Here is a 26,398-nt window from a genome sequence, read left to right on the forward strand (position 1 = left end):
TTTACATGTGGAATTGTGTCTTCAGGGATTTATTAGGGTTTGGCTACAAAGCAGAAAGCCAGAGAGACACTGTCTGTATCTTACTGTCAAATACACCCCAGTTCATGGGGGTTTCCAACCCTTCTTTCTACTGCTTTACAAGAGAAATGTGACTAAATTTATTTCAGCTACCTATGTTCCAACAACAGCAGAAGTGAGGTGGAGTATTACAAAATACTTATTTAAAAGGGAAAAGTGCATGAGACATGATTATGTCAGTAGGCAGTATTTTCTTACATTTTTTTTAAATTGGCAGTATTTTCTTACATTTTTTTTAAATTGAGGAATGCATTCTGTTTCTCTTCCTTTCTCCAGGGGATGGATGTGGGCACACGGTGATGTATCAGGACAGTGGGACACTGGCATCCAAGAACTATCCTGGGACCTACCCAAACTACACTCTTTGTGAGAAGAAAATCCAGGTGCCTCCAGGAAAACGCCTGATCTTGAAAATCGGAGACCTGGATATTGAATCACAGAAATGCGAGTCCAGCTACCTTACCATCCAGAGCTCTTCAACACTGCATGGTATGTGAGAGACAAGGCCATGGTCAGTGAATGAACTGGTGAAAGTAAGAGTAAAAAGCAGCTTAGCAAAATGCAAGAAATGTCAGCCTTTGTGCTCTCCTCCTCCTTTCTGTATTCAGGTGTTTCATTCTCTGTGTGGGAAGCCACTGTCCCACCATGTGTAGTTCTGCCAAGGCTGAGGGTGCTGCTGTGCTGGTCTGCTGGGGCTCGGGCACAGCACTCCTGATGGCTCTGCCTTCACACCTGCAGAGCTGGACCATCACAGTTTCATACAGCAAGTCTGTAGATCTGTAACAGCCCTGCTCCCTTCTTGAGCAGGGGAAGAGCTTCCTCACAAACTAGACATAGATGAGAAATTGGAGTTAGTGATCCTGTGTGTCTCTATTCCTAGGCAGCCCATGGCTCAGAGAAGAGATAACCTTTACTATTGCTAGCTGTCAGCCACCTTACTAATGTACAGGCTTTAATACTTGCAGATATTAAGTGCATACAGCCAGACTGCGCTCATGTAAGAGATTTGCACAGGAAGATAAGCAAATAATCTGCTACAGCTGTGCACGTAAAACAATCATAATGGCAACAAGATTCTCCCCAGGGAGAACATGAGGCCTTCCTCAAAATGGTTTTCCCAACCAGTTGTCACAGAAACTTTTGATCTGCACTTTCTAGAAGAGTCAAACTGATTTTCAAGTCGTGCACCCTTTTTCAGAAATCCAGTTTAAATTCAAAGCTGCAAGGAGTTATGCAATGTAGGAATAAACTCATGAATTGACAGTTCATAAAATTTTGCCTGCTGGGAGTGGGCTGTGTAGCCCTTCAGTCAGCTGAGGCTAAATGTACTGTCCTGGGCTTAACAAGCAGAATGGATTCAAGGGAAAAATGTGATGAAGAAATGAGCTGCACAGAGCCTCTGCACATTTTCCACCTCACTGCTTGGCTCAGAAAAGTATGTGGTTCTCCAAAGATGAGATCTCATAGGGTATCTTAGTAGTAAGGAGGGTTGATTGCCTTTCATTTATCAGTATGATGGCCTTATCACTCATCTGGTAAGAGAAGATCAAGTGAGGTATTAAAGGCTTGCTCACAAAGGAAGGTAAAGGTAATTATTGTTCTCATGGGGGAGGTATTACATTTTGAAACAACCTTCAGTAAGAGTGGGCAGTGACATGCTGATATCTGAGCCTGCACAGAGCTTGATTTGAGGCATAAGGAGCATCTCTGTTCATGTCTGCTGGAATTCTTCATGTTATTTATTTCTTTCTTCACTGAGAAGTGAGAAGGGGTGAGGCACTGGAACAGGTTGCCCAGAGAAGTTGTGGAGCTCCATCCCTGGAAGTGTTCAAGGCCAGGTTGGATGGGGACCTGACCAACCTAATCTAGTGGAAGGTCCCTGCCCATGCTAGGGATGGTTGGAATTAGATGCTCTTTAAGATCCCTTACAACCCAAGCCATAGTTCTATAGTTTTGTGATCTGTTTTGTAACTAAGTAATGAGTTGTGCTCACCTGAAGCAGTCTGTTTGTACTTGGCAGTAAGAAATAGGTGGTTATTATTGCATTAGCATATCTCTGAATAATTTTTATCGATACTCTCTTGACATTTCTAATCTAAATCTTCTCGGAAACAGGGATAAATCAACATATTGTTTTTTTGAAGTGAAAAATGAAGCTTGGATGTTGATTGAAATTCTGGCTCCTTACAGATCAGCCTGAAGGCATCTTCACATCATTTATACTGCAGTTATTCAGCCTATAAGCACAGAATGGCTGTGTATTATGCAACCAAGTCCACATAATTAATTTTTTTAAAGTATTCCCACACCCATTTTTAGATCTGATTAGTAACGTCTGATGCATGTGGACTGTAATTTGCATTCTCAGTAGTGAACTGCACAATTAGCAGATTTTGGTCCTATCTGATTAAACCAGTTTTACAGTTTAGGCAGACTTACCATCTGTAATGGTTTTTGTGGTCTGCAGCTCACTGTAGGCTTTCCCACCAGCATACCTACAGAGTGTCTGTTATATGTTCAGGCAAACCCATGCAGAATGGATGTGGAAATAGTCCTATAGGCATACATTCATTATATTGCTTATGTTTTAAAAGACATGTGAATTCTTAGATGAGATTAGAGCTTCTCTAAGTAATTTTTTCCAACAGTCTTGCTATAGCTTTGGGTTTCAATATGCATTTATTCAAGTGAAAGAAGCCCTGTGAACAAGCACTGCTACATCCATTCAGTCTGTTAAGTGTCCTTTTAGACAGCTGTTTCTGAACTCAGATCTCCTCTTTGCAACCCTTCTCTCTTCATGAACATCCACAGGCAGGTCAACATCTTCCCTCTGGCTGAGGAGATACTGACCTTAGACATCAAAATTCTTTCTTGGGATGATGGAGTCTTGAAAATATTTTGCAAGCGCTGAAAACATCTGAGCAATTAAAAACTAATCTTGGTGTGTTTTCTGTCTTTGACCTGGGTTTAAAAAGGAACACCTAAAAAATGAGGTATGAAAGATGACAATGGAAATGCTGCTCATGTTTCAAATTAGTCTGAGCAGCCTTTGCTCTTTATTTGGGAGGTTTGCAATTACAAGACAAGAAGGTCCAAAGGGAAATATGTTTTAAATATCATGCTGATTTCTTCAGCTCTCCAGAAAACAACAGCATGAATGTCAGTATGAATAAAAACATCTGTTGAGGAGTATATCTAAAGCTTGGAAAATTGGTCAGAGGCAAAATACTAGATTATGTGTACAAATATAAAATTAGTGTGAAGAAGGCTCCAGATGATAAAGTATTGTTTTCCTTTCAGATTTCTTCCAGTCTTTACATATAACTGTGATTCATTCATCATTATAACCATCTGCAGGGATTCTTGCAATACAGCAAGGAGTAACTCAATTTGTCTTTGGGGTATTTATGTTCCATGCAGCAAAGGGAATCTGTTAAATACAAATGAAGGGATTAATTGATTTATGTTAGCAGGAATATTGATGCTATTTCAGTAAGGTGGTGACTACAGATTAGAGCACCTACCTGCAGATTTTATAGAAGTTCTGGACATTCCTTGAATTCTGCAGACGGATAGAAGAGTATGATTCATTCCTAGAAAAGCATGCAGTGGTTCTGTGTGCTGATCTACTGAAGCCTTTCTCAGTCCCAACTAAAATACAAATGTGACACTACAGTTCTCACCTTTGGTACTTCTCAACTTTGATGGACCTGTGAAAGCAGCTATTGAATTTATATTTCTCCAATATTGCAATTAAAAGATGATAGTTAAATAATTTTAATGGAGCTCTGAAACTGGAGTCATACAGGGTCTTGACAGTATATCTCTGAGTTATTACTCTGCAAATTATTTTCTTTAGTGTTCACTGGAGAAAGGAACCTGTAGCAAGCCTTTTCTTTCAAGCTGTTAGCTCTGTGTTCAGACGTAGCTGTGAAAATATTAATCATCAGTCAGCAAAGGGAGTCTAACACCCGTTTTGGTGAAACTGAGTCACCTTTGTCTGACAAACATTTAAATATTAGCACAGCTTTGCACAGGTTGTCTCTATGAGAAATAAATAGATGATCGTGGTTTGTTTCAAAGGCACAGTTTTTGACTGGATTAAAATATGGTGTTTTTTGTCCCACAGAAAATTAATATGAGCATAATCTCACAGTGCAGACAAGGTGCAGCCTTCACCGAAATGCTTTTCTTCTCGAGTTAATTGCATTATCTGAGCATATTAAAAATACTGAGCTCTGAAGTAGAGCTTCTGATTTTTTAATTAGTTAAAGGGATATGTGAAAACAAGATTAACCATGTCAGCCCTGTAGTTCTCAAGAACAAAATTTGCACTACTTATGAAGGTGGATCATAGATGTTTTAAAAGTTTGACAGGAACTGCTTTTAGTCTGCTTCTTTTAATGTCTCTATCAAATTTCTGTACCTCTTTTGACCCCTTTTTCTGCTTTTTTCTGTCTCTTCCCCATCTAATGGCTTGGTATTTTTTCCCTTAATTTTGTGAGATGATCATCAGTCTTGACTGGAGAGAAAGCCAAAAGAAGAGATAAGTGCCTACTTACTTCCTCATTCACTTGCAGTCAGTAGGAGGTTGATGTGTTCCTCTGGGGTGGATGTCAGAGCTGCTGAGTGACTAGTAATAATTTGGAGAGTTAGTGCAGTTGACTTGTTCTTGCATAATTTACAGCTGGTAACTAACGTGAAATAGAGAATTTACTGAAAATGCTTTCTTCTCCCCACACCCCATTACTAAAGGTACAGAGTGCCTTTGGATGCCTCCTGCCTGTCATTATGGCTTGAGGGGATTCACCAAACCAGTTGCTCCTTATTATGTATTGAAATAAATATCTTGCTTGAATAAAGGGTGTGTCCAGATTTCTTTTTCATTCCTCAAAGGAAACTTGTTATTACTGTATTGTTTCTGGAATTTCAGGAAACCCAGAGAAATGCCCAGACAAGTTCTTGCTGAAGATCAAGTTGAGCAGTTTCTTAACAGCCAAAACACTTTTAACAGATGGGTTTCACCTGAGTGGTTGCAGTATCCTGAGTTTTCAGCTTTGGAAGGATTGATGCAAGAAAGAATGTCAGCATTTTTTTAATCAAACGCACCGTTTTTCCTGTTAGCTGCATACAGTGTGTTAACCTCTGTTTTTTTTTGTTAAAGTACAGTTTTTCACTTGTGATTCCTAGTTGTTGCTGTGTATCTGTGTTTGGATTTGGCTAAAACCACAACCATGTTAAAAGAGGCAATCTCACCTGAGGTCAAGCAGGCAGACCAGCCTGTGCAGGTGGTGCAGATGCTCCATTTTAAAGTTGTGATTACTTCCTCAACCTAACTCGGATGCCTTTTTCTTTCCTTTGTTGCAGTCTTTGGCAACTCTTTGGAAACATTAACCGAAAGTTGTGTTTGTTTTTTGCTGAAACAAGAAATACTCACCACTCAGCCTGAGGTCAGACTGTGTTGCAGAGGGTTAAATGTTGAATAACCAGGCTGTCTCATCCTGACTGCTCTGTCATCTTGTATCTACAGTGTTAAATTGCAAGGAAGGACATAGAGCAGCACTTTCTGTGTCCTTGCAGGGTCCTGCTGGTTCCCACTGCACCATGTGTGTGTCAGGGCTGGAGCAAAGAGGACCTCTCTTGGTAAGGGGGAGAGGAAGAGTTACTGCTTATCCGAGTATTTGTGTGAATGTGGGATGGAGATGGATTTTGAGACTGAAGGTGTTTTCATACAACAGATCTTACTGGTTTTTTGAACTATTTGTGAAAGACTTGTACTCTGGATGAGTTTTTAGGTCTGAAGTGAAACAAGTGTAATCCCTGTTCATCTCATCCCCTGTCCTTTCCCAGCTACTGAGGTAGTTCCAAATTGACTTATTTGAGAAAAGGCTACAATTTAAAACATTGTTTTCCCCAAACAAATACATTAAGACATGATAATCGTTTAGAGGCATATCCATGAATTGTTGCTGCATCTTTCCTGCCAACCATGGCTTACTCTGCAAGTAAAGACTGAAAAAAGGGAGAAGGTTCTCTGTTGAACAGAGGACATAATTATTTAATATCCAAACCAAGTTTCTTAAAGACTTGACTTAAAGCAAATGTCAAGCTGCAGATTTCAAATTAAGTTGAGGAATATGAAAGCAGAATGAGCATAGTGAACTGGCCATTCAATAGCTGAAGAGGGAAATAGTTGCTTCTAAAAGGAAGCAAAAGCCTTACAGAAGAGGCCGAAAGTATTAAGAATTAGAGAAACAAGCAGCATGTAGGCATTGCCAGCTGGTGTGAAAGAAGACAGTCCTCTGGTCACAGTACTTCTTAAGGGAAGTGGAAAAAATAAAGGAACATAATTCAAAAAGGAAAGCTCAGGAGCTGTGCCAGAGCCTGGTTGACAGTAGAAGTAAACTAGACCTCATAAAACCAGACAATGCTGTAAAGATCATCAGATTTGCAAAACAACACTGTTATGAAAAAGACAAAAGCAGTAGGCTATTGCTAACATTGAAAAAATAAACAAAGTGTAAAATAGTTTCTTCATTCTCCAGAGGGGCCAGCCAAAGGATATCCACAAGACAATTTACTGTGTGTCTTGCAGGATGTTAATACTACTTCGAGACAGAAGTGTTTTATTTAAGCCACCTAAACCATACTAATAGATCAGATATTCTTCATGAAAGGCATTAAAAGTTAGTTTAATTATGGAGAATATTGAAATGAGTATGGTTGAAATCCTTAGGCCCCTAATATGTCTCCCGCAGAATTTTTATAAATATGTATAAAAGGAATCTGGAGTGAACAGACGGAACCACAGTTGGGTCAACTTCTTAATGAGACACAGGAAGAAGGAAAGGCCCTGACATCTAGATACAGTAATATTGAAATATGGAGAACACCTACTCAGCTTCATCACATGTAACACATCTGTTTATTAAATCAAACTCTTTCCTTTGTTCTTATAAACAAACCAGATAATCCTGCCTACGTACCCCAGCAGGGCTCCAGCCAAGTCACTTTAACAGGAAGCTGAGAGAGATCAGCATTCATGACTCGTTTTTCAAGCCGAATATGCAAAACAGCCCACCTCACAACTAACATTAGAAGATGAAAAACTGATAACGTGATCTGGCAGTTCTCAAAAGGGATCTTAAAAAACTTCTGGCTAAGTCCCAGGTTTAGGAATTAAATATTTATCCAGAGTCAAGTCCAAATGCTGCAGTAAAAATTAACAGGACCCTATAAGCAAGTTTCTCATTTTCATACTGGGGCTTTCTCCATCATCTCTCATCTTCACTATGGTTGTACAGTATTCATATGCCTGGCAAGTCTGAGGACCTGACAGTGTAGTGCTGATAAGGTTTAATTCAATTATCTGAATTGTTGAGAAGAAATATATTGAAATGTTTTGCAAGGCTTCCTCAGTTTGCAACAAAAGAACAAGGGAATGTTTTATAGTATTAATAAATTCTACCTGCCCACCCCCCCTTTCTTTTTTCTTACAAATCTTTGCAGAAAACTTATAAACCCTTGGAAAATATTCCTCCCTTAAGTACATACTCTTTCTTACTTCTATATCCTTTAAGGAATTAATCCTAGGCTCCCTTTTTTTTTGAGCTACCTAATGGGAATCTCTTGGTATGCCAGAACTGCTCTTGGCAGAGGATAACCATAGCCTGGTAACCTTTTTAGATTTATTACTTCATAGTGGACACTTGTCTTTAGACTGAATGTTGGTTTCTTAAGCTGATTGCTTCTGAATTTCTTGCTTTAATTTGGATTATACAGCTCTGTTTGTCTAGACTATTTTATATTTTATTTTATTTTATTGGTTTTGTCATGATGTAGGATTTGTTTGTATAATTACCTGGAACGTATGTAGACTTGCTACTGGAGGAGACACTCATCCCTGATCCGGCTGATGTGTGGTTGTGTGAATCAGCCATCTCAATTATACCTCCAGAGTAGACAGGTCACTGCCAATCGCTGTGAGGGAGAGAGCCAAAGCACACTTGTGAGAAAATATGTAGAGACAGTCCTTGAGAGAAGAAAAGGACTACAGCTTTCTCAGGTGCTTTATTTTGAAGACGTGCAATGCTCCTTGTCTTTCCCCCATTTCTCTCTCTCTCAGAAAAATATCTAAGTTAGCACTTCTCCCACTGCAACCTGACACAAAAGACCTTCTCAAATAAATCACTCGTGCAGTTGACTGGTATGACACAGTGTCAGATGCTGTCTTTTTGATAAGTTCATTTCCTAAGCAATTTATTTAACCCTTTTTATAGACATTGTTTTCTCTGACTAAGTCGTGAGTCATTTTTCAACACATGAGTACTCCAGGGAAATGTCACACTCATCGCTTGTTTCTCTGCCTGCCTGCCTTCACCATACGATTTTTAAGCCAAAAGGACAAGAGTTCCTCCTTTTGTTTGTCCCTTCTGCTGACAGCTGGCTCTGATTGGGCTGACCTTATAGTTTTAAGGCAAATGAAGTATTTGGAAAAGAGCCCCTTCCCTAACCCAGAGCACCAAGCAAAATGAAGAAGCTTTTAGGAGCCTGTTATGATGGGTATCACTCCTCAGATTTGTGTCATGATGTGAGTGTAATTACTAGTGTCTCAGAAGTCAGTTCCAAGTTGCCCTAAAGTAGCCACCACCAAGATGAGGTTGTCTAGGAAAAATCAAAGTGGTTGTTTTTCATCCCAAAGGCTTGCTTTAGGACACAAAAGCTGTCATTCACCTCAGCAGAACAGATGGGCTGAGGGCTTGTAAAGGGTCATTTGGATTTTTTTTTCCTCTGGGGAAAAAAGTCTCTTTGCCATCTTAAAAAAACCTCTTCTTTGCAGTTTATATTGTACATAGACTCATAAATTTGAACAAGTATATCCAAACTGCTTTGAATTTTCTGTACTATCTGTGCCTGAGGGCAGCTAGGGACAAATGTTTGCACCCAGGTATGGTGACAGAAGGCAAATGCAAAGACTGTGGCAGTCTCAAAGGAACACTCCCCTCGGGAACTGACTTTCTGAGAAGCAAATGTAATTACTAGGAGTTCTGGGCATGCCTGCTGTCACAAGAAAGGAGTGTCCCAAAGACTGTTCCAAGATACTGCAGTTGGTAGCTATAAAACCCTTATCTAATTCACTGTAAGCACAAGGCTGTTGTCTCCCTGTCCCACTCCCTTCATCTTCCCCTTTCTCTCCCTCTCTTTTTTGTTTAAAACTCTAGAGACTTGAACTGTATATTGCCATGTGTTTTTAAATGGAAAAAGCCTAGGAAATTTTCTAAGGGAAATGTTACTGCCTCGGAGTACAGTCTGGCTTGTGGCATGCAGGTCCTTGAAAACCAGGTGCTCTGTATCTGATCTTAATCCTTTCTGACTGGCTGCTATGCCACAATGGCATGAGCTGTGTGTGTTTGGAGGGTTTATCTCAGGGACCCTGCCTAGATCCCTTGGATTGCTTTTGAATGTAGTGTCATTTTCTCTAATGAGTTACTGCTGGTTGTGAGCGCGCTGTACTTCAAAGGTTGAAGGGCATTAATCCTTCTCTTCAGGCTTATGTGATGAGAAATGTGGATGCTGGAATTGCTGCCATGCAGAGACAACTGGATCCTGGCCACTGCTTGTCAGGGTAGCTTTAGAGCTCATACCCATAAAGGACTGAAGCCAAAACCCTTTTGTCAACATTTGGGTTGATACTGAAAGAGAATGAGTGTGTTATGAAAGTCTCTGCTAATCACGAGACTTTCCCAGCCTAATTACGTCATCTAAACTTTTGAAACCTTCTTTGTTCTGTCTCTAGGGCCCTACTGTGGTAATGTGATGCCTGTCCCCAAAGAAATCATTCTAGATAGCAACGAGGCAACTATTCACTTTGAGAGTGGATCCCACGTGTCAGGACGAGGCTTTTTGTTGTCCTATGCCAGCAGTGATCACCCAGGTAAGGTGATATCCAAAAGTAGTAGAAGATTAGTGACATGGCTCCCCCTATTTAATTATCATCTTTACAGACATAAAGCTTTAGCATAAAAGTTTTTTCCTAAATATTTCCAGATTAGCATAAGCCATGGTATTTTTAAGAGCATGTGTGTAAGAAACAGTTGTAACAATAACTAGCTGTAATAGCTGCTGAAATCCTACCTAGACTATCTGCAATACAGGGCCTGTGGAGGGGAAAATAGTGCCTTCTCCTTGCAGCTCCACTGTGTTTTGAGCTCCAGCACGCAGCACACTGTGATAAAAGGGAGCAGTAAGAGAGATTAAAGTTTTCATTCCCACATTTAATGTTCTGGAGGTCTGTCCAACTTTGAGGAAGGTGTAAAGCATAAGAAGAATAGAAGGGGAAGTTGAAAAGAATGAAAGAAAATCATAGCTATTGCTTCCAGTCTAATAAAATTGCTGAAGTATTATACAAAGAGGTCTTTAAATGTAATTTCATGTTCTGGCAAATATTTGTCTGTAATTTTATATCCCACAATTGGAATTGACATTTGTAAATTTTCACAGATCTGATCACGTGTTTGGAACGAGCAAACCACTACACAAAGGCTGAATTCAGGTAAAGAGGGTTTCCAGCTCTGCATTCTGGCTTGCTTTGCAGTATCTGTCAACTTATTCAATTGTTAGAAAATGTTAAAGTGTTTTGGTTTTCTGGAGAAGTGATTTTTTTACAGTGGTGGTCTAATGGCTGGTTGTGAGAAGCACTAGTGCAGAATGGAAGACTGTGGCCCGGAAAAATGATGGAATGGAGTTGCAGAGCTCTCAGCAATTCTCATTAAGTGCATACATATACATGGTGTATGTAAAAAGAGTTTCCACTTTGAAATTCAAAGTAGCCTCAAATTCCAGTGCTTCCTCTGGGAGCAGATCACGTCCCAGCTGATATAAGATTATCTGAGGACAAGCTATAATTTCTCAGTTCCTTGAACTTTGTGATAGGTTTGAAATGGTAATAAATTGTGCTATTTTGGCTGCTGTCTGGATGTGCATATAGGCTTCTTATCTAACTCTGAAAACTTGTGTGGTAGCATTTCTAGAACAAGAGAATTAAATAAAAATAAGTGCCCTTGCTAAACTGCTTTCCTAGGTCTTTGTGTGCTACTGTGTTCAGTCCACCTATGAACTCAAGGGCCCATTTATTTAGCTCCTAGACTCACTAACAGAGCATCAGTAATTTAGAGAAATTACTGCTAAAATATTTATTGGTTTGAAAGCATTTCTTTTATAGGAGTTTGTTTGTGTGTATTGTCACTACAGTTCATGCCTTAAACAAGCCTTTCTTCTCTCACTACAGTAGATACTGTCCTGCTGGCTGCAGAGACATAGCAGGTGACATTTCTGGGAATATTGGAGAAGGATACAGAGATGTAAGTACACAGGATCATGGGGGCAAATTTATAAAGACAAAAGAAACAAGAATAGAACAACTCAGTTTCAACTTTTGCTGCTTGACTTTTGTTAGTAATTCTTCTGGGCTGTTTTGCTATACCTTTTATTATCAGTATATAAGTTAAATTATCAGTATATAAGCACACAGAGACGCTTTTCAAACAGACAAATCAATTGTGTGAGAACAAAGTCCACTGATTGTCAAATATACCTACTGATTTGTGGTTTCTGGCTTTCTGGAAAAAGCCTGCCCAGTGTTTGTCCTTCTTGAGGCAGTGCTCATCCATGTATGAAATATTTCTATGATTTTAGCCTTTACTTGTTTGGTGTCCACATGTGAAAAAGATACAGTTCAGTAACATGTGGGCTTTCTTTAAGATCATGCCTGCACTATTCCTAGCATATGCTCTGAGATGAAATAAATATTAAGCACTGCCTAACCACATCCCACTGGTAACTACCAACCTCCTGGGTTGTTTTAACTTCTTGTTCTTCAAGCTGAGAAAGTTGAAGTGGTTGCATTTATCCGCAGTTCATATGGCTCAGAGCTCTGCCCTCTCTGTGCCCCTCACCCTGGACTCTTCTCCTGTCATGTCTGTGAAATCTTTACCTCTCTCACAGAGGAGTAAGTCTAATCACACCACTGAAGAAAAATCCCACCCTATCGCAGTCACTGAGTTTCTGAAAAGTTAGTGCTCATGTTTAACCTGTTCATCCAGTTATTCAAGCGTGCTGGCTCCAGCCTGGAAAGTGGCAGAGCTGAAGAAACAAAGAAATGCCACATTACATTCTCATTAGCTGGAGTTATTCTGCCCTTGGTTCCAATGATTAGGGCAGAAAAGCAGCACATGGCATGACCTCATGCAGATTTTATCTGCACTGAGGAATTTGCAAAAGAAATTTTCCCTCCACCATTAAGGAGGATTTTCTGATGGGAAGAACCTGCAGGGCTCCCCTGGAGATGTGCTGCCTTTGTGCCTCCGTTCTCCCCACCCCTCCCTGGAGGGGACAGCCCAGCACCCCAGCTTGTCCAGTAGCACAGCCCAAAGTGGGCCAGTGTGAGCTGACCAGCCTCTGCCTGCAGCCCCTAGGAAAGTCTCCTTTGTACCTTTCTCTGTCCCTTCCTGCTTTGCCCTAGCCCTGTTATTGCCACCTGGTTGGCAATAGTTCCTGTATTTTTCTATCTATGTAGCACTATCCCACCTGACATAATGGAAATGGGCTGCACTTAAACCCAGCAGCAGCTACTCAACACATAGCCAAGCCCCTAATGTGCACCATAATTCAAATCCTAAAGAGCAGTAATAGATGGGTCTGTCTCCAGGCAAGAGCACCAAGGAATTATTGATTTATCTTCCCAAGGAAGTGTTGCCTTGCCTTTCAATGTTTTTTTCCTGAGGAGTGACAATCTTCCAGCTCCTTCTCAGAAGCAGACCATTTGTTTTTTCATTTGAAAAGAAAAATTACTTTGGGAGACGTATATTTTTCAAAGATTACTCCTCTTTCTCCCGCCCCTGCCTCTTACTCCTCTTGAGCTTTTGCTGGATTTTATGAGCTGTAACACCAGTGTGCTTGGGAGGGAAGGCCTTTGCAGCGTGTCAGACTGATTTCCTGAGCGGTGGCTCCTGCCTTGCAGACGTCTCTGCTGTGCAAGTCAGCGATCCACGCGGGCGTGCTGGCGGACGAGCTGGGCGGGCAGATCAGCGTCACGCAGCACAAGGGCATCAGCCGCTACCAGGGCGCCGTCGCCAACGGCGTCCCCTCCCTCGAGTGAGTACCAGGGCTGGGCCGGGTGGCACCGGGCACAGGGCACTGCCGCCACCTGCGCAAGCGGGTTGTGATGCCATTTTGGGGAGCAAAAGATGTTAGGTGTGTTTCTAGGGCTTTATTGAAATGGTGTTGGCAATGGAGATAGGAAGAGGTTTCAGGTTTTCAGTGGCCCTAGGTAGGATAGTATTTTCTTTTTTTTCCTTCTGTTCCTTCCCAATCATATTTACAAATTGCTTTGTTAGCAGATACTTGAGAGTATGATGTTCTGCAACAAACAGCTTTAATCGATAAGCTAATAAATCATGATAAATTCATGTTGAAGTTTAAAGAAAGCTAGGAAAAATGAGTAAGTAAAAAGTGCCATTGAGCCATAGGGGATTTAATGAACAACTTCTTAAACATTGTGCTTTTGACATGTTCAGAGTTTTTCTCCTTTAGAATATTTATAGCAAGGGTGTTATATTTACCGCTTATCTTCTGACTTTTAATTGTACTGCTGTTGAAGTAGAAATAAATCCTCTAATCTCTATCCAGCACAGTAAGACCTTCCAGCAACTGCTTCTGTCATTCCTGTTGGTTTATAGTTTTTAATTTTCAAATGTTATCTGGATTTTACATGGGGCCTTTTTTTTTTCTTTTTTAAGAAGGGAAATTTCCATCCCATAACCTATGAGAGCTAAGGCAATATGTAATTTTTATACTATTTTCCTGTTTTCTCCATGATTTCTGACACCCTCCTGACAATTTTACAATCATGGTTTCGTTCATTAAAAAAAAAAGGCATTCTTTTGCTCTGTTGCTGTGCTTAAGCTTCAGCAGAGACTGAAATGCTTTATATACAATAGCACTGGAGTATACAAAACTGGGTAGTATGTAGATCATAGCCAAAGAACTGTACAGCCTAAATATTTTCCATTTTTTTTGAAAGTTAATTGCCAAAGAAAATTAATTTAAACTTGTGTCAAGCAAAGCAGGACTGAGAGCTCTGGTCAGGCACCAAGCCCCTCCATAAAACAAATAATACAAATTCTTTCCATCACACGTGCCAGCTTAGTGAAACCGTAAATTAAATATTTTGTACCTTACATAAAGATGTTACAGAACTGATCACATACATTAATATGCTTGTGACCCTTGATAATCCCAGTGAAGTAACTCAGACAGTAGTACATAAAATTTTATAATGAAAAGGTGTTGTGATTCCCATTTGTATTTTTTTTCCCCAGTACAAGAGCCAGTGGGCAAAGAATGAAGTGTGTAATTCTGCAAGTGTACACGTGCACATTTAATGTGAGGGCCTGAGAGAGAACCCTGAGGAGGAGCAGAGCCCCTGTAGCTCTCCTGCCTACAGGGACAGACAGAGGCACTCCTCGAGCATGATGCACGTCTCCAAGGGACAGAATTGCCCTGAGGAGACAACAGAAGTTTTCTACAGGTTCTACAGGAAGCCACAGGCTCACTGCCTGCAAACTAGGGGGCACAGAGTTTGAGAAAAATAGGAATGTCAGCACAGCCCTTCCTAGGACGTTTGTGCCACACCTGGCAGCCAGGACAGTCTCTGGAGCAGATGAGCTGTTGGTGTGTGCTCAGGAGAGGAAATTGGAGTATGTAGGGAAATGCTTTTGTTCCAAAACATGAGAAAGGGCTCCTAGAAACAGTAGGCCTGTTTACTAAGAAAATGAACCTATGCATTTTGTGCTTTAAAGAATCTTTTATAAGCAGTATCTACAAAACTGCATGGCTTCCCTGTTCTGCAGTGCCTACATGCTGAAAGAAAATCCTGCAGATGAGCCAGTGCCTGCATGGTGCTTGAGCAGCAGTGCCTTAAGAGCTTTTTAGATGCCCTTAAATACGAGCTTGCTCAAGCTTTTAAAATCTCATTTATAGTGGATTTCAGTATTAAAGGTTTAAATTATTTAGCGACTTTAGCCGAAATTGACCTCATCAAAAGCTGCTGCTGGAGTGCATCGAGCTGTTAAGTGTTGTGTTGTTAACATGGAGTTATGTCTTGCTCACCCAGCACCCTGCAAGAGCTGACCTTGGCCTCCCCACTCCATCTCTCAGTGTGTTTGTTACGCTCCAGCATGTGTGAGGTTGTCACTTCCCATGATCCATGTGCAGACCTGCACCCCCAGATGCTGTAATGAAGCCCAGGTTCCTGGGTTTATTGGGCAGTTCTGATACCCCAGTGCAAATACACAGGTGCTGTAGCACGGCCTGGCCTGTGGCTGTACCTCTGCACGTGTGGAATCATTTGCCTTTGAAAATGCAAGAGGCTGTGTGCTTGTCAACAGTGAAAGATGAGATTTGGGGTTAACCTACACTGCTTAGGAGAAGTTTGCTTGAGACCAGCTCTGGCAAAAAAAAAAAAAAAACAACAAACCAAAAAAGAAAGGTAGGATTCTGAAGCTTGTCAGGCAGATGAGGAACATGGAGTGATTCCGTCCCTTAGAGGACAAAGTGGAACCTGTGTGACAAAATTCCAGCAGTCACATAAGGAAACTGATGAATTACCACTTACTGAATTGGCTTGTTCTCTTTAGTGAATTACAGTAGAAATTTATCAGCTTGATTTCATAGCTTTGTAGACCTTAGAAGTGCTAACCTTGATTTGCTAAATTTGCAGTCCTCTATTTGCTAAATTTGCAGTGCTCTATTTTAAAGGGTTCTGGTTGATTTGTTTTCATTGTAAGTATTCAAGGAGCACCATGATTGCTGTTTTGGGTAGGTTTTAGGTATTTATTTTCTTCTTTTCCCTTGAAATGAATTGCTTTGCCTTCACTAAGAAATCAACAACTCTTTTGGCTGTGATGTCGAACTGGTTTGAAGTGAGCAGAGTGCATCTGATTGCCCCCAAGGATTGCCTGTGGGGAAGATGTGGGAAGGAGGGCTTGTGTTTCCCCTTCTAGCTACTCAGCCGCCTACATGCCCAAATAAATCAGCTCCCACCCAGAGCTCTGAAGGGCTTCGTTTGCCTGTAGTCATTAGTTTTCCCTCAGTGACAAAAAAAAGGCAGTGTTTTTATTGACCTTGACATGGGACTACTTTCCTATTCCCCATTTGAAGTGCTCTCAAAACACATAGCCCTGCAAAACATATAACACCGTGGTGAGGCTGCAGACAGTAGCTTGGGGGAAATTTTCCTGGCCAAAAACAAAGAAAGAGCAGCCTAAAAGGGAACTGTCTCCATGCTTGGTGCAGAAGTTGTTTTACTGCTTAGTCACGCTAGCCAAGGCTTTTCAAAAGGGGCCAGTGATGCATGTAGCTAATTGAAGTGACAGTGGAGGGGGCAGATTTTCAAGAAATCCAAACTAATTTCATGTTAAAACCCTGGCTTTTCTTTTTATTAGGCAGCCAGTTGGATTCATTGCTTCTGGAATGAAACCTCAGGAGCATCTCCTTGGGAATTAGAAAGCGGCTCCCTGAGAGGCCAAGGAAAACTCAGCTCTCCCTTAGAGTGGTGATTTTATCTTGTCCTGCATTGTGCAGGGCTGTGGAGTGGCCCAAGAAATGGCTTTTCCCCTGAAGCAAAACAATCCATGTCAGAAGGAGGAAGAAAAAGGGAGCTATAGATGTGTTTAATGGAGCATAAAGAGCCATTCCTGATGGGAGATGTTGGCAGTGGTTATAACAGAACTGGTTCCCACCCAGATTAAAACAAGGAGCAGTTTTCATCCCATTTTCATCCTGTGACACACCTGTAGCCCAAGTAGGAATGGCCAGAGCTGGTGTGATTTAGTCTCCATCAAGTGTAGCTCTTTCACAAGCAGCAGGAGTAACAGGGTGAGGCAATGGGAAATCACTCTAAAGCTTTAAAAAATGCTCAAAACCATTAAAAAATTACCTGAATTCAGTCACAGTGAGAGACTCACTTGAGTGCTCTTACAGGGGTCAGTATCCAGCCAGCAGAGAAAGTGGCTGTCTGGCCAGAGATATTTTACTGGATAAACAGTGATTGTGCAGCTCTACCTCAGCACTCCTGTGACCACCTCATGAGAGGCTGAATTACCTTTTTCTTCTCTTACAGTGGTTCTCTGTCTGATAAGAGATTTACGTTTACTTCAAATGGTAAGAAAAATTGCTTTGTTTTGAGCTATTTAAATATTTTCTGTAAAAGTTTTAAAAAATAATCAGGAGAATGTCAGGCTGTGTCTAGGAAGGATATTTTAGGACAACAGTTTTTTAAAATTGGCAAGTGAATAAAAAAATTGAAGGGATCTGAAGTGAGCTAGGAAAAAACACAGAATATGTGTGGTCATACGCACATAGATGAGAAACAGAAATAGTATTCTGCTGTTACATTTCTGGTGCCAGCATATGAAAAATGACAATCAGATAATCCCATTTTTATGTACTTTAGGCTACAGAAAATGAAAGCAGTTTTTCTTCAGATATTTGTAATTTCCATCTTCATCATACAAGCGGAGAAAGAAAACATAGGAGAGAAATGAAAATATATTTATATTGAACTGATACAGAAGGCGTTTTTGTTTATGGCTTTCCAAGATGCAAAACCCTCTTTTAAACTGTCAAGCCGTTCATTTCCATAAAACACAGCAAAGAGGGGGGGAAAGTTCACATTCGTTCATTTGAATTATATTTCACTCATTTGAGATAAAATTATTTACTATTCTGCTGAAAACTGTAGAGCATGTATAGGTCTTTGAATCTGCCAAGGAATTATTTTTAACTTCATTGAACCATATTCCACTGGCCTGTTTTCTCTGAAGAACCTTGATGTGCAGAGACTTCGTGGGTTCTTTGGTGGAGTTTGTAGTGCTTACCCACAGATATTATCTTCATGATATCACATCTTGGCAGCTGTATCAAGGAGCTTCTCTAATGAGTAACTTTCCTAGCCCTAATTGCAGGTGGGAATCATGAAATGTTTACAGTAAAGTATTCCTCTCAGTACAGTGCCTTCATCTGTGAAATGTTTTGTACAGCAGAATTAGTTAATGCCAATCTCAAAACATAAATATTATGTTTCAGAAGGAAAAAATTTAAAAATAAAATATGTCTTCACAGGAATGAGACAAAAGTGCAGAGATTAAAAAACTAAATGGCAAAAATAGCAGATGTAGTCAGAAGGTGTCATGTATGTAGGAGTTAGACTGGTAAAGGATTGGGACTGCAGCACTCCAGTACTGGATCATACGCTACAAATTGACTGGTAAACACCACAGCTAATGGAGAGCATCAGACTAGCACTAGATTCAGCAATGTCTGACTTTGCTGTTGTGGGTGGTCTTCAAATGTTGCTAGCCTAATATAAAAATATCCTGTGAAAATGCAAAATAACTCCTTCTGCCTGTCTGTGTGGGGACTCCTAGGCTGCAACAAATCTCTCAGTCTGGAAGAGGGATTCCTCTCCAAGAGCCAGGTTACTGCATCTTCCTACTGGGAGGAGACCAATGAATTTGGGCAACTACTCCTATGGTCCCCAGACAAGGCTTGGCTACAAGTCCCGGGATGGTCTTGGGCCTCCAACCACAGCAGCAACCGGGAATGGCTGGAGATAGACCTGGGAGAGAAGAAGAGAATCACGGGTATGTCGCTTTCTGGGAATCAGAGGGTTTCAGCTGGAGAAGAAACTGAATGCAGCTGGAAAGCTGATAGTGCACTAATGCAACGTTTCTTTTGTTAAATGTAATTAAGTGTTCTGCACTTTCTATGCTCAGGAATATCATTCTCCTGTTTAAAACAAGAAACTATTTGCAAGACTGGTGTTCCTACAAGGATATAGGATTGAGCTCAGCTGATCTGTAAACATGCTGACAGGACAAAATACTTTACACAGGGAGCAGTGGAGTCTGGGTGGATGATCTGAAATCAATAAGAAACGTGAAAGTCACAGCCTTTGGAACAAGGCCTAGGTGAAAGAAATTCCTGTTTCCATCTCCTGGTTTAGTTGTAAAAATGTAAATTACAGTTACTGCTAAAGATGTAAAGATGGCTGATACAGACCATAATATCAAAAAGCAATTTTCATTTTGGAGTCACAGAATCACAGAATGAGTAAAACTGCAAGGCACCACAGTGGGTCATATGGTCCAGCCTCCAGCAGGGTTATCCTAGAGCACACAGCCCAGGATTGTGTCCAGGTAGTTCTCGGATATCTCCAGTGAGAGAGACTCCACAACCACTTTGGGCAGCCTGCTCCAGTGTTTGGCCGCAGTAAAGAAGTTCTTCCTCATGTTCAGGTGGAACTTCCTGTGCATCACTTTCACTACCTCCTGTCCTGTTGCTTGGCACCACTGAGCAGAGCCTGGCTCCATCCTCTTGGCACACTCCTTTCAGATACTGACAGACATTGATGGGGTCCCCTCAGACATCTCTCCTCAAGGCTGAGCAGACCCAGCTCCCTGAGCCTTTTGTTCTCTGTTATAAATATCTATTGGTCTAAGTTCACAATTTAAAACAGATTTCTGTTCTTCACCCAACTTTTAAACTCAATTCCAACATAGTTTGAAAAATAAACTAACACCTTGAATATCAAGTTTTCCAAATTGATTTGGCTTCTGTGTTTGCATTTGGAAATGTTCCCTTAAAACAGGCACATAGCAAATGAAAATGTTTCTTTCATTTTCTTAAAAGGGATTAAGACCACTGGTTCTGGATCCATGAATTTCAACTTTTATGTGAAGACATTTACAATGAACTATAAAAATAACAACTCAAAATGGAGAACTTATAAAGGGATTCTGAGCAATGAAGAAAAGGTAAGGGAAAGTGGGAAGGGTAGGAAAACACAAAACAATAATGCCTATGCTGTCTTGACATTGAAGGGCAAGATTTCACTGTCAAGAATGATTAGGAGTTTCAAACTTGTCTAGACTTGGGCTGTCTTCACCAGTGTAATTTATGGCTGCGGAGCAGATAGTGAGCTTGTTGAAACAAGGAAGTTATCCAGGGATTGGTGGAGCTGTGGGACACACACAGGGAGGCATGTGTATGTCTGCACCCTTCTTTTAAAAGAGTGCTGTAACTGGAGCTGTACAGCAGCTGTTGGGGCAAGTCCTTTGCTCAGCTCAGTGTTTGCCCGTGCCAGGGATGCTGTTGGTATGGCACCAGCAAACTGAGGGTCAGCTCCAAATGCATTGGGATGGTCAGTCCACCTCCCCCTGCCAAATGAAACAACCTCTCCAGTGAAGGGCAGAGCTGCTGGTGGAGTTTGTCTGGAAACATTTTCCCCTGAGACCTTCATGTTTCCTTTCAAACAAAAGAAATCCCAAAAGCCTTCCTCCCTGTCCCCACAGTGTTCAAAGTCAGACCCATCCTTCCTGAGGGATCTCAGCTGGCCTCAGGAGAAGGCTCTACTGTCATCAGCACTGATGGCAGTTTTTGAAAACTTGGCAGAGCTGAAGAGAGATTTCCTGCTGGCTCTGCTTTTCTTAGCTTGCATGGCAAGGAATTTCCAACATTAATGGTCTTAATATTTTTTAAAATGTTAAACTGAGGGGATGCTGGCCCAAAGAGTGACAAATCAGCCTAGTAGTGGGTGAACTGCAAAGGCTTAGCTACTTAAAATATGCAGGCTTGCAGTTTCCCACAGTGACTTGTTATATACAAATATCCTTTGAAAGTATTATATACAATCTTGGTTTCAGCTAAGGTGCATGACAGAACCTGCCCCATCAGAACCCTATATGGCCTGGCAATTTATCTAAGATATGCTGAGATCACTTTTCTGTCTCATGAGGCTTTTAAGTTTTCCTAAATCATGCTGAAGCGTCTCCAAGAACTAATATTGCAAGGATGGTTGTTCTGCACAAGGGTCTGAGGGTAATAATATATCAATGCAGCAACAACTGTGTAGTTAATAGTCATTCTTCAAGTCTGATATAGAAAACTGACCATTTTACTAAAATGTCTAGAAATGCTTCAGGTTTTTCTGTTTTATGTTTCTATCCGCTATTTCCAAGAAAGGGTGCTGTAGTGCTCCTAAATAAAAAATGGTAGCACTATACCAGCATACATTAACTGGGAATTACACAGTATTGAAACTGTGATAATCTTTCTCCTCCAAGCTAACAGAAAAATGTGATCATCTGGCAGAACTAAAAAGATTATTTCTTTCCAGAACTCCCAATTTCTGAAATCTTGTGGCTGAATCCCAGGTTATCAGTGTGTTAGTCTTAGGATGAAAATCTTTGAAGCTGGATGTCAGGAGCACTTTGAGGAAGGAGGCTTTTAAAGCAGGGCAGACAATGTGTGTGCCCCTTTCGTTGCAGGTGTTCCAAGGCAACTCCAACGCTGGTGACGTGGTGCGCAATAACTTCATCCCCCCCATCGTGGCCCGTTACGTGCGGATCATCCCCCAGAGCTGGAACCAAAGGATAGCCCTGAAGCTGGAGCTGATGGGCTGTAGAATAATGCCAGGTATGGGGTCAGCAGCACTGCTTGGTGCCTCTGAAGCGCCCTATGCTGCCCAGTGCCACTGATGTCCCCTCCTCTCTTGCAGCTAACAGCTCCTTCACGCATTCCATGTGGCAGAAACCGAGTCAGAGCACAGAAACCTCCCTTGGGAAAGAAGACAGGACTGTTACAGAGCCCATCCCCTCCGAAGAAACTAGCTTGGGTAACACTACCTAGTGCTGCATTTTCCCTAGTCTTCAGCCCAGTCTGAGTGAACTTTAAACTTTCTCACAAATCAAAACTTTTATTTTCCCTTCAGACTTTAATAATGACAGAGAGAAGAGGGAGGAGCAATAGGTTCTTTTTGTCTTAAGGCACAGAAAGAGATTGAAAGCCTTAATTTTCCTTGATGTGTTAAACATTGGGCTTTGGTTTCCCTGTCAAATTGGTTGATTTGCCATGCTTGGTGGGTGGCTCAAGGGAATACAGTGAGCACTCAGCAGCAATTTTTGGGAGAGTTCTTCCTCACTCTCATCCTGTATTTTAGAATTTTTTAGTATGTGAAGTAGTTGTCTCACTAAAGTGTTATCTTCTCTCCACACAACCATGACTCCTTCCAGAGTGAGTTCACAGCTGAAAGCAGCATACAGCAGTGCCTGATTGTGTAACTAAACACTCTTCCATAATGCCTGTGTTTATGGGGGCTCAGACAGCCTTAATTTGTGTAATTCTCCCCGAATTTGCAGTCTTCATCCTTTAATGTTGTGGAGCTAACTTCATAGACTTTAAAAAGCAAACAAACAAAATTTGGTGCTTATACTGACTGTTTGGTGGGCTCATAGCCAGGCAGGAATTGCCAGACCCACTGTACCAAATGCTACTACCCATTAGGTAGCTGATAGTTGTAGAAATGCCTCTGTGAAAAAAACAAGTTGTAAGAAGCAATCAGTGGAAGAAAAAAATTCTGAAACTGCTTGCCAAGAGCAAGCAAGCTCTGTTCATCTGTGCAGCGGTAGGAGTAAACCATATCCATGTTCACTGAAAATGAAATCCCCTGAGATTTCATCTGCTAAATTGTAAATACCCTGTGGACACTTGTACTGCCTTATTCTCCCAGCTGGCAAGTGTCTGTGGAGACAGGGAACAGCACGCTCCTGACACAAGAGCCACCCCACTTCTAATTTTCAAATCCCTGCTCTAAAGCATTTTGTGTTAGAATTTAACAGTGGCTAAACAGGTTTTCCCTAGGTTCCCTCTTGGAAATCTTTGAGCTATTTTGACTGAAATGTTTCAGCCAGTTCAGCATGAGCCAGATACTTGGCATGTAAAATTGCAGTCTCCTTTGGCAGATTTATAAGCAACTGCAAACAGAGTGTGTATGAGTGGCTTTTTTAAAGTCATCTAGTGTGTAATAAGAAAGAGCTGCTCTTTGTAAGGATGCATATAGCTGCCAAGTCAAGTGTAACTCTTGAGAAAGTATATTCAACTATTTTGTTTCAACATTGTTCCACACGGGTCCATGGCATCCAACCATGGCTGAGGATTGTCTTTTAGTTTTATAGTTGTGCATTTTCATGCTCTTCTCAAGAAGCATTCCTGCAACATTATCTACCTCTTGCTGTAGTAAAAATTGCCATCTTTGGAGTAATTTACCTTTTAAACTTTTATGCCTTCTTTTTTTCTCATGCAGGTTTAAAGCTCACAGCTATAATTGTCCCCATCTTCATCGTGCTGTTTCTGTTCCTGTTCTCTGGAATTTGCATCTGCGCAGCCCTACGCAAGTAAGATACTGGTGTTTGTGAAAGGAGGCATTGGTGGGTACCTAGCTAGCCTGTCCAACTCCATGCCCTCTTTCCAGAGCCTCCTAACCAGAGAGCTGGGAATTGATCCTGTTTGTCAGTCTTTCTTTTAAGTAGAACTCAGCGCTGAGGGTACCCACTGCAGGGTTTAAATTGTAGCACACATGGGGAATCCCTTCTGACAGAACCACAGGCTACCATGCAGATTATAAATTAAACCAGGAGGAGCTGGTGCATTCATGGACATTGTAAATTATATTTCTTACTGTATGTCTCCGCTAGTCAATAGAAAAATGAAGGTAAAGCAGGTCAGAACTGTGCATAACCAGCTGCTCTCTTCACCCTACATATACTCACATGCATTGAGGTATAAAGCAGTCAAAGATAGGATACTTACCACATCAAAACCAAATAAAAATGCAGTGAAGGGAAGGAAGATTTAAGCTATCTATCTGGATAATTTTCTTTCATTTCCCTCCTGTTGTGTTTCTGCTTCCCAGTCCCTTAAGTTAGAGCACTTACCCTCGCAGGCTGGAAGCAGAGCTGTGCTCTGTGGAGTCACACATACACTGGTGCAAGCAGCTGAAACGAAGCTGTTTCATCTCACAAGACTGAGGACTGGAAGAATCACTGCTAGCTGTGCTTCCTGCTAGATGCCCATTCCTATGAACCTGCGCTTGCTTGTTGAACCAGGAAATGCTTCTGTCAGCAGATGGGATTTGGAAGTGTAAGCAATGCTCTGGTGTTGCTGCTTCATCACCAGAGCTGAGTATATGTGATACTCAGCTCTGCCCTGGATTCTCAGTAAATCTATAAAATAGCCCAAGAGTTCAGAAGAGCAGACCCAAACATAGCCCAGAGTGACGCATCTAGACACAGACACATCAAACTGGTGAGTGCCAGCCCTGGAAATTTGAATACCAGCACTCACAAGTTGCACATAGATGGAGAAGAAAAGAAAATGTCAAAGTGCTGGTTTGCTTGCCTAGTTCTAGTAAACAACAACCTCCAGGAACTCAAAGTGAAGACTTTTCCTCAGCCACTAAGTAAAAAGGCTCTGCTGGAGCTAAGGCATGAAGCTGAAATGCTCTAAGTACTGATGTTTATAAACCCTTTCCTCTCCTCACAGGCGAGAAGCCAAAGGACTTTCTTATGGATTATCCAGTACTCAGAAATCAGGTTAGTGGAGAATCATGCACTTTGTCCTGTCCTGTCCACTGGGCCAGCAGGAAGGGGTTTATGCAGCTAAGCACTTAATGCTTGTGAAATAGCATCGACATTTCCTCATTCAAATTCACCTCTTCATAGAAGGGAAACAGCAAATGATAGTCCCACTTGTGTCATCCTAGCACAGCGCCCTGAGAAACAATATAATTTGGTTTCTATGACAGAAAGGCAATTAACAAAAGATCTATTATACAGAGTGCATAAATTAGCATGTAAGAGTGCTCCCAGGTGCCCTCCTTTTCCTTCCCACTTCCAAAATACCTATTTTGCAGAAAATTGCTGCTTTTCTTTTCTTTTCCCCACAGCAGAGGGGATTGCCTTTCTCTAAGAGAGCAAGAGGTAATAATTTTTTATGGCTTGAATATTTTCTTCTCACTGCCCTCCCTGGCTGAATGTGTATTTATAAAGCCTAAGAACAGTGAGCTGTATTGAATGAGGGATTGGCTTGAGCACACTGCTTTAGGAGATGACTGCAAAAATATTTTCTTTGTCTTGCTCAATAGCATTTTCTAGAGTGGGGTTCCCATCAGCTTGGCATTTGGGGTGATTTTCCTGGCCAACCAGTTCCATCAAGGAATATCCTTCTGAAACTCGGCTTTCCACAAAAAACGCAAACCACTGAGCAGTTCATATGTCGCCTGACAAGTCTCTTGCAACAGCTCAGCTCCAAAATTTCATCCCTCAGTAGGTGCTGACGTCAGTGAAAGGAATGCTGTTACCCACTGCAGCTCGCCCTCATTAGAAAATTAATTTGTACTTAACATCATATTTGCTAATATGATTTTTCAAGGTCACATCATAATCCTTTCTCACTTGCTAATGAGGACAAATCCCAAGAAATTGGAGATAGCCTCTTACCCAGTCAGTTCATTTGTTGTGTGTCTGCTTCATAAATCAAGCTCCTAAGCCCTTGTGAGCCAGGCTTGGGGCTTGCAAAGCTGTGAGTCAAGCTCACCTCTCCCCAGACCTCCTGGCACAGGCTCCAGCAAGTCCCTGACACTGTGGATTTTTTCTTTTCGGTCTCACAAGGATGTTGTGAGAACAAGTTAATTGATGAGTGCAGGTGCTCAGATACCCATGAATCAGAAGCCACACTAATCCACCGCAAAAGGAGAAATTTTAAGCATTATTTTTGCCACATATTCAGTGCCTAAACATAACTGACTTAAAGTTGGTATTTTATCAATATACTTTGTTAAGGCATCACTGTAGGCACCTACAGAGTTTGAGCCCTTCTTGCCAAAAAATCTTATATAAACTTGGAAATCCCAGTTGATGATTCACTTCTTCCTTCACCCTCCATATTCAGGGGGCTTTTTTTGAACAAACAGCCCATTTTAGTCATGTTTCTAAACTATTTCAATATATTGACAGCAATGAGTATACCAAAAATTAAACTTACTGGTAAGTCTTCTGATTCCAAGCATTTAACTTGCTGATAAGCCTTCTATTTTAATTTCTTTTTCACAGGTTGTTGGAAACAAATCAAGCAGCCCTTTACCAGACATCAGTCAACCGAATTTACCATCAGCTATAATAATGAGAAGGAGACACCACAAAAGCTGGATCTGGTCACCAGTGACATGGCAGGTAACAGCTCTCCCCCTCGGATCCATCCCGTTTGCTCTGTGTGCTGAGCCAGTAACAGGTAAAGGGATGGCCCAGCAGTGCGACAAACTTCAGCTCTTATGCAAACTGAGTCTCAGGAACAGATTTATTTATGTTCATCCCAAATGTATAGTGAAGCAGCTATAAATATATTAGGGAGGGAAAGGCCCACTGTT

The 26,398-nt window shown here is 41.3% G+C and overlaps 1 protein-coding gene across 1 annotated transcript in view; it reads left to right on the forward strand.

Annotated features, from left to right (window-relative positions):
* DCBLD1 (discoidin, CUB and LCCL domain containing 1) overlaps positions 1 to 26,398 on the forward strand; it is a 46,130-nt gene that overhangs the window by 15,095 nt on the left and 4,637 nt on the right. Inside the window, exons 2-14 of the mRNA XM_064707947.1 lie at positions 355 to 567; positions 9,875 to 10,012; positions 10,579 to 10,630; positions 11,366 to 11,438; positions 13,097 to 13,230; positions 17,258 to 17,298; positions 18,564 to 18,779; positions 19,828 to 19,952; positions 21,465 to 21,612; positions 21,695 to 21,811; positions 23,279 to 23,369; positions 24,517 to 24,566; positions 26,085 to 26,204. Coding sequence (XP_064564017.1) covers positions 355 to 567; positions 9,875 to 10,012; positions 10,579 to 10,630; positions 11,366 to 11,438; positions 13,097 to 13,230; positions 17,258 to 17,298; positions 18,564 to 18,779; positions 19,828 to 19,952; positions 21,465 to 21,612; positions 21,695 to 21,811; positions 23,279 to 23,369; positions 24,517 to 24,566; positions 26,085 to 26,204 — 1,518 coding nt within the window. The remainder of the gene's footprint in view (positions 1 to 354; positions 568 to 9,874; positions 10,013 to 10,578; positions 10,631 to 11,365; positions 11,439 to 13,096; positions 13,231 to 17,257; positions 17,299 to 18,563; positions 18,780 to 19,827; positions 19,953 to 21,464; positions 21,613 to 21,694; positions 21,812 to 23,278; positions 23,370 to 24,516; positions 24,567 to 26,084; positions 26,205 to 26,398) is intronic.

Source organism: Zonotrichia leucophrys, chromosome 3 (assembly GCF_028769735.1).
Source record: "Zonotrichia leucophrys gambelii isolate GWCS_2022_RI chromosome 3, RI_Zleu_2.0, whole genome shotgun sequence".
NCBI lineage: Eukaryota > Metazoa > Chordata > Aves > Passeriformes > Passerellidae > Zonotrichia > Zonotrichia leucophrys.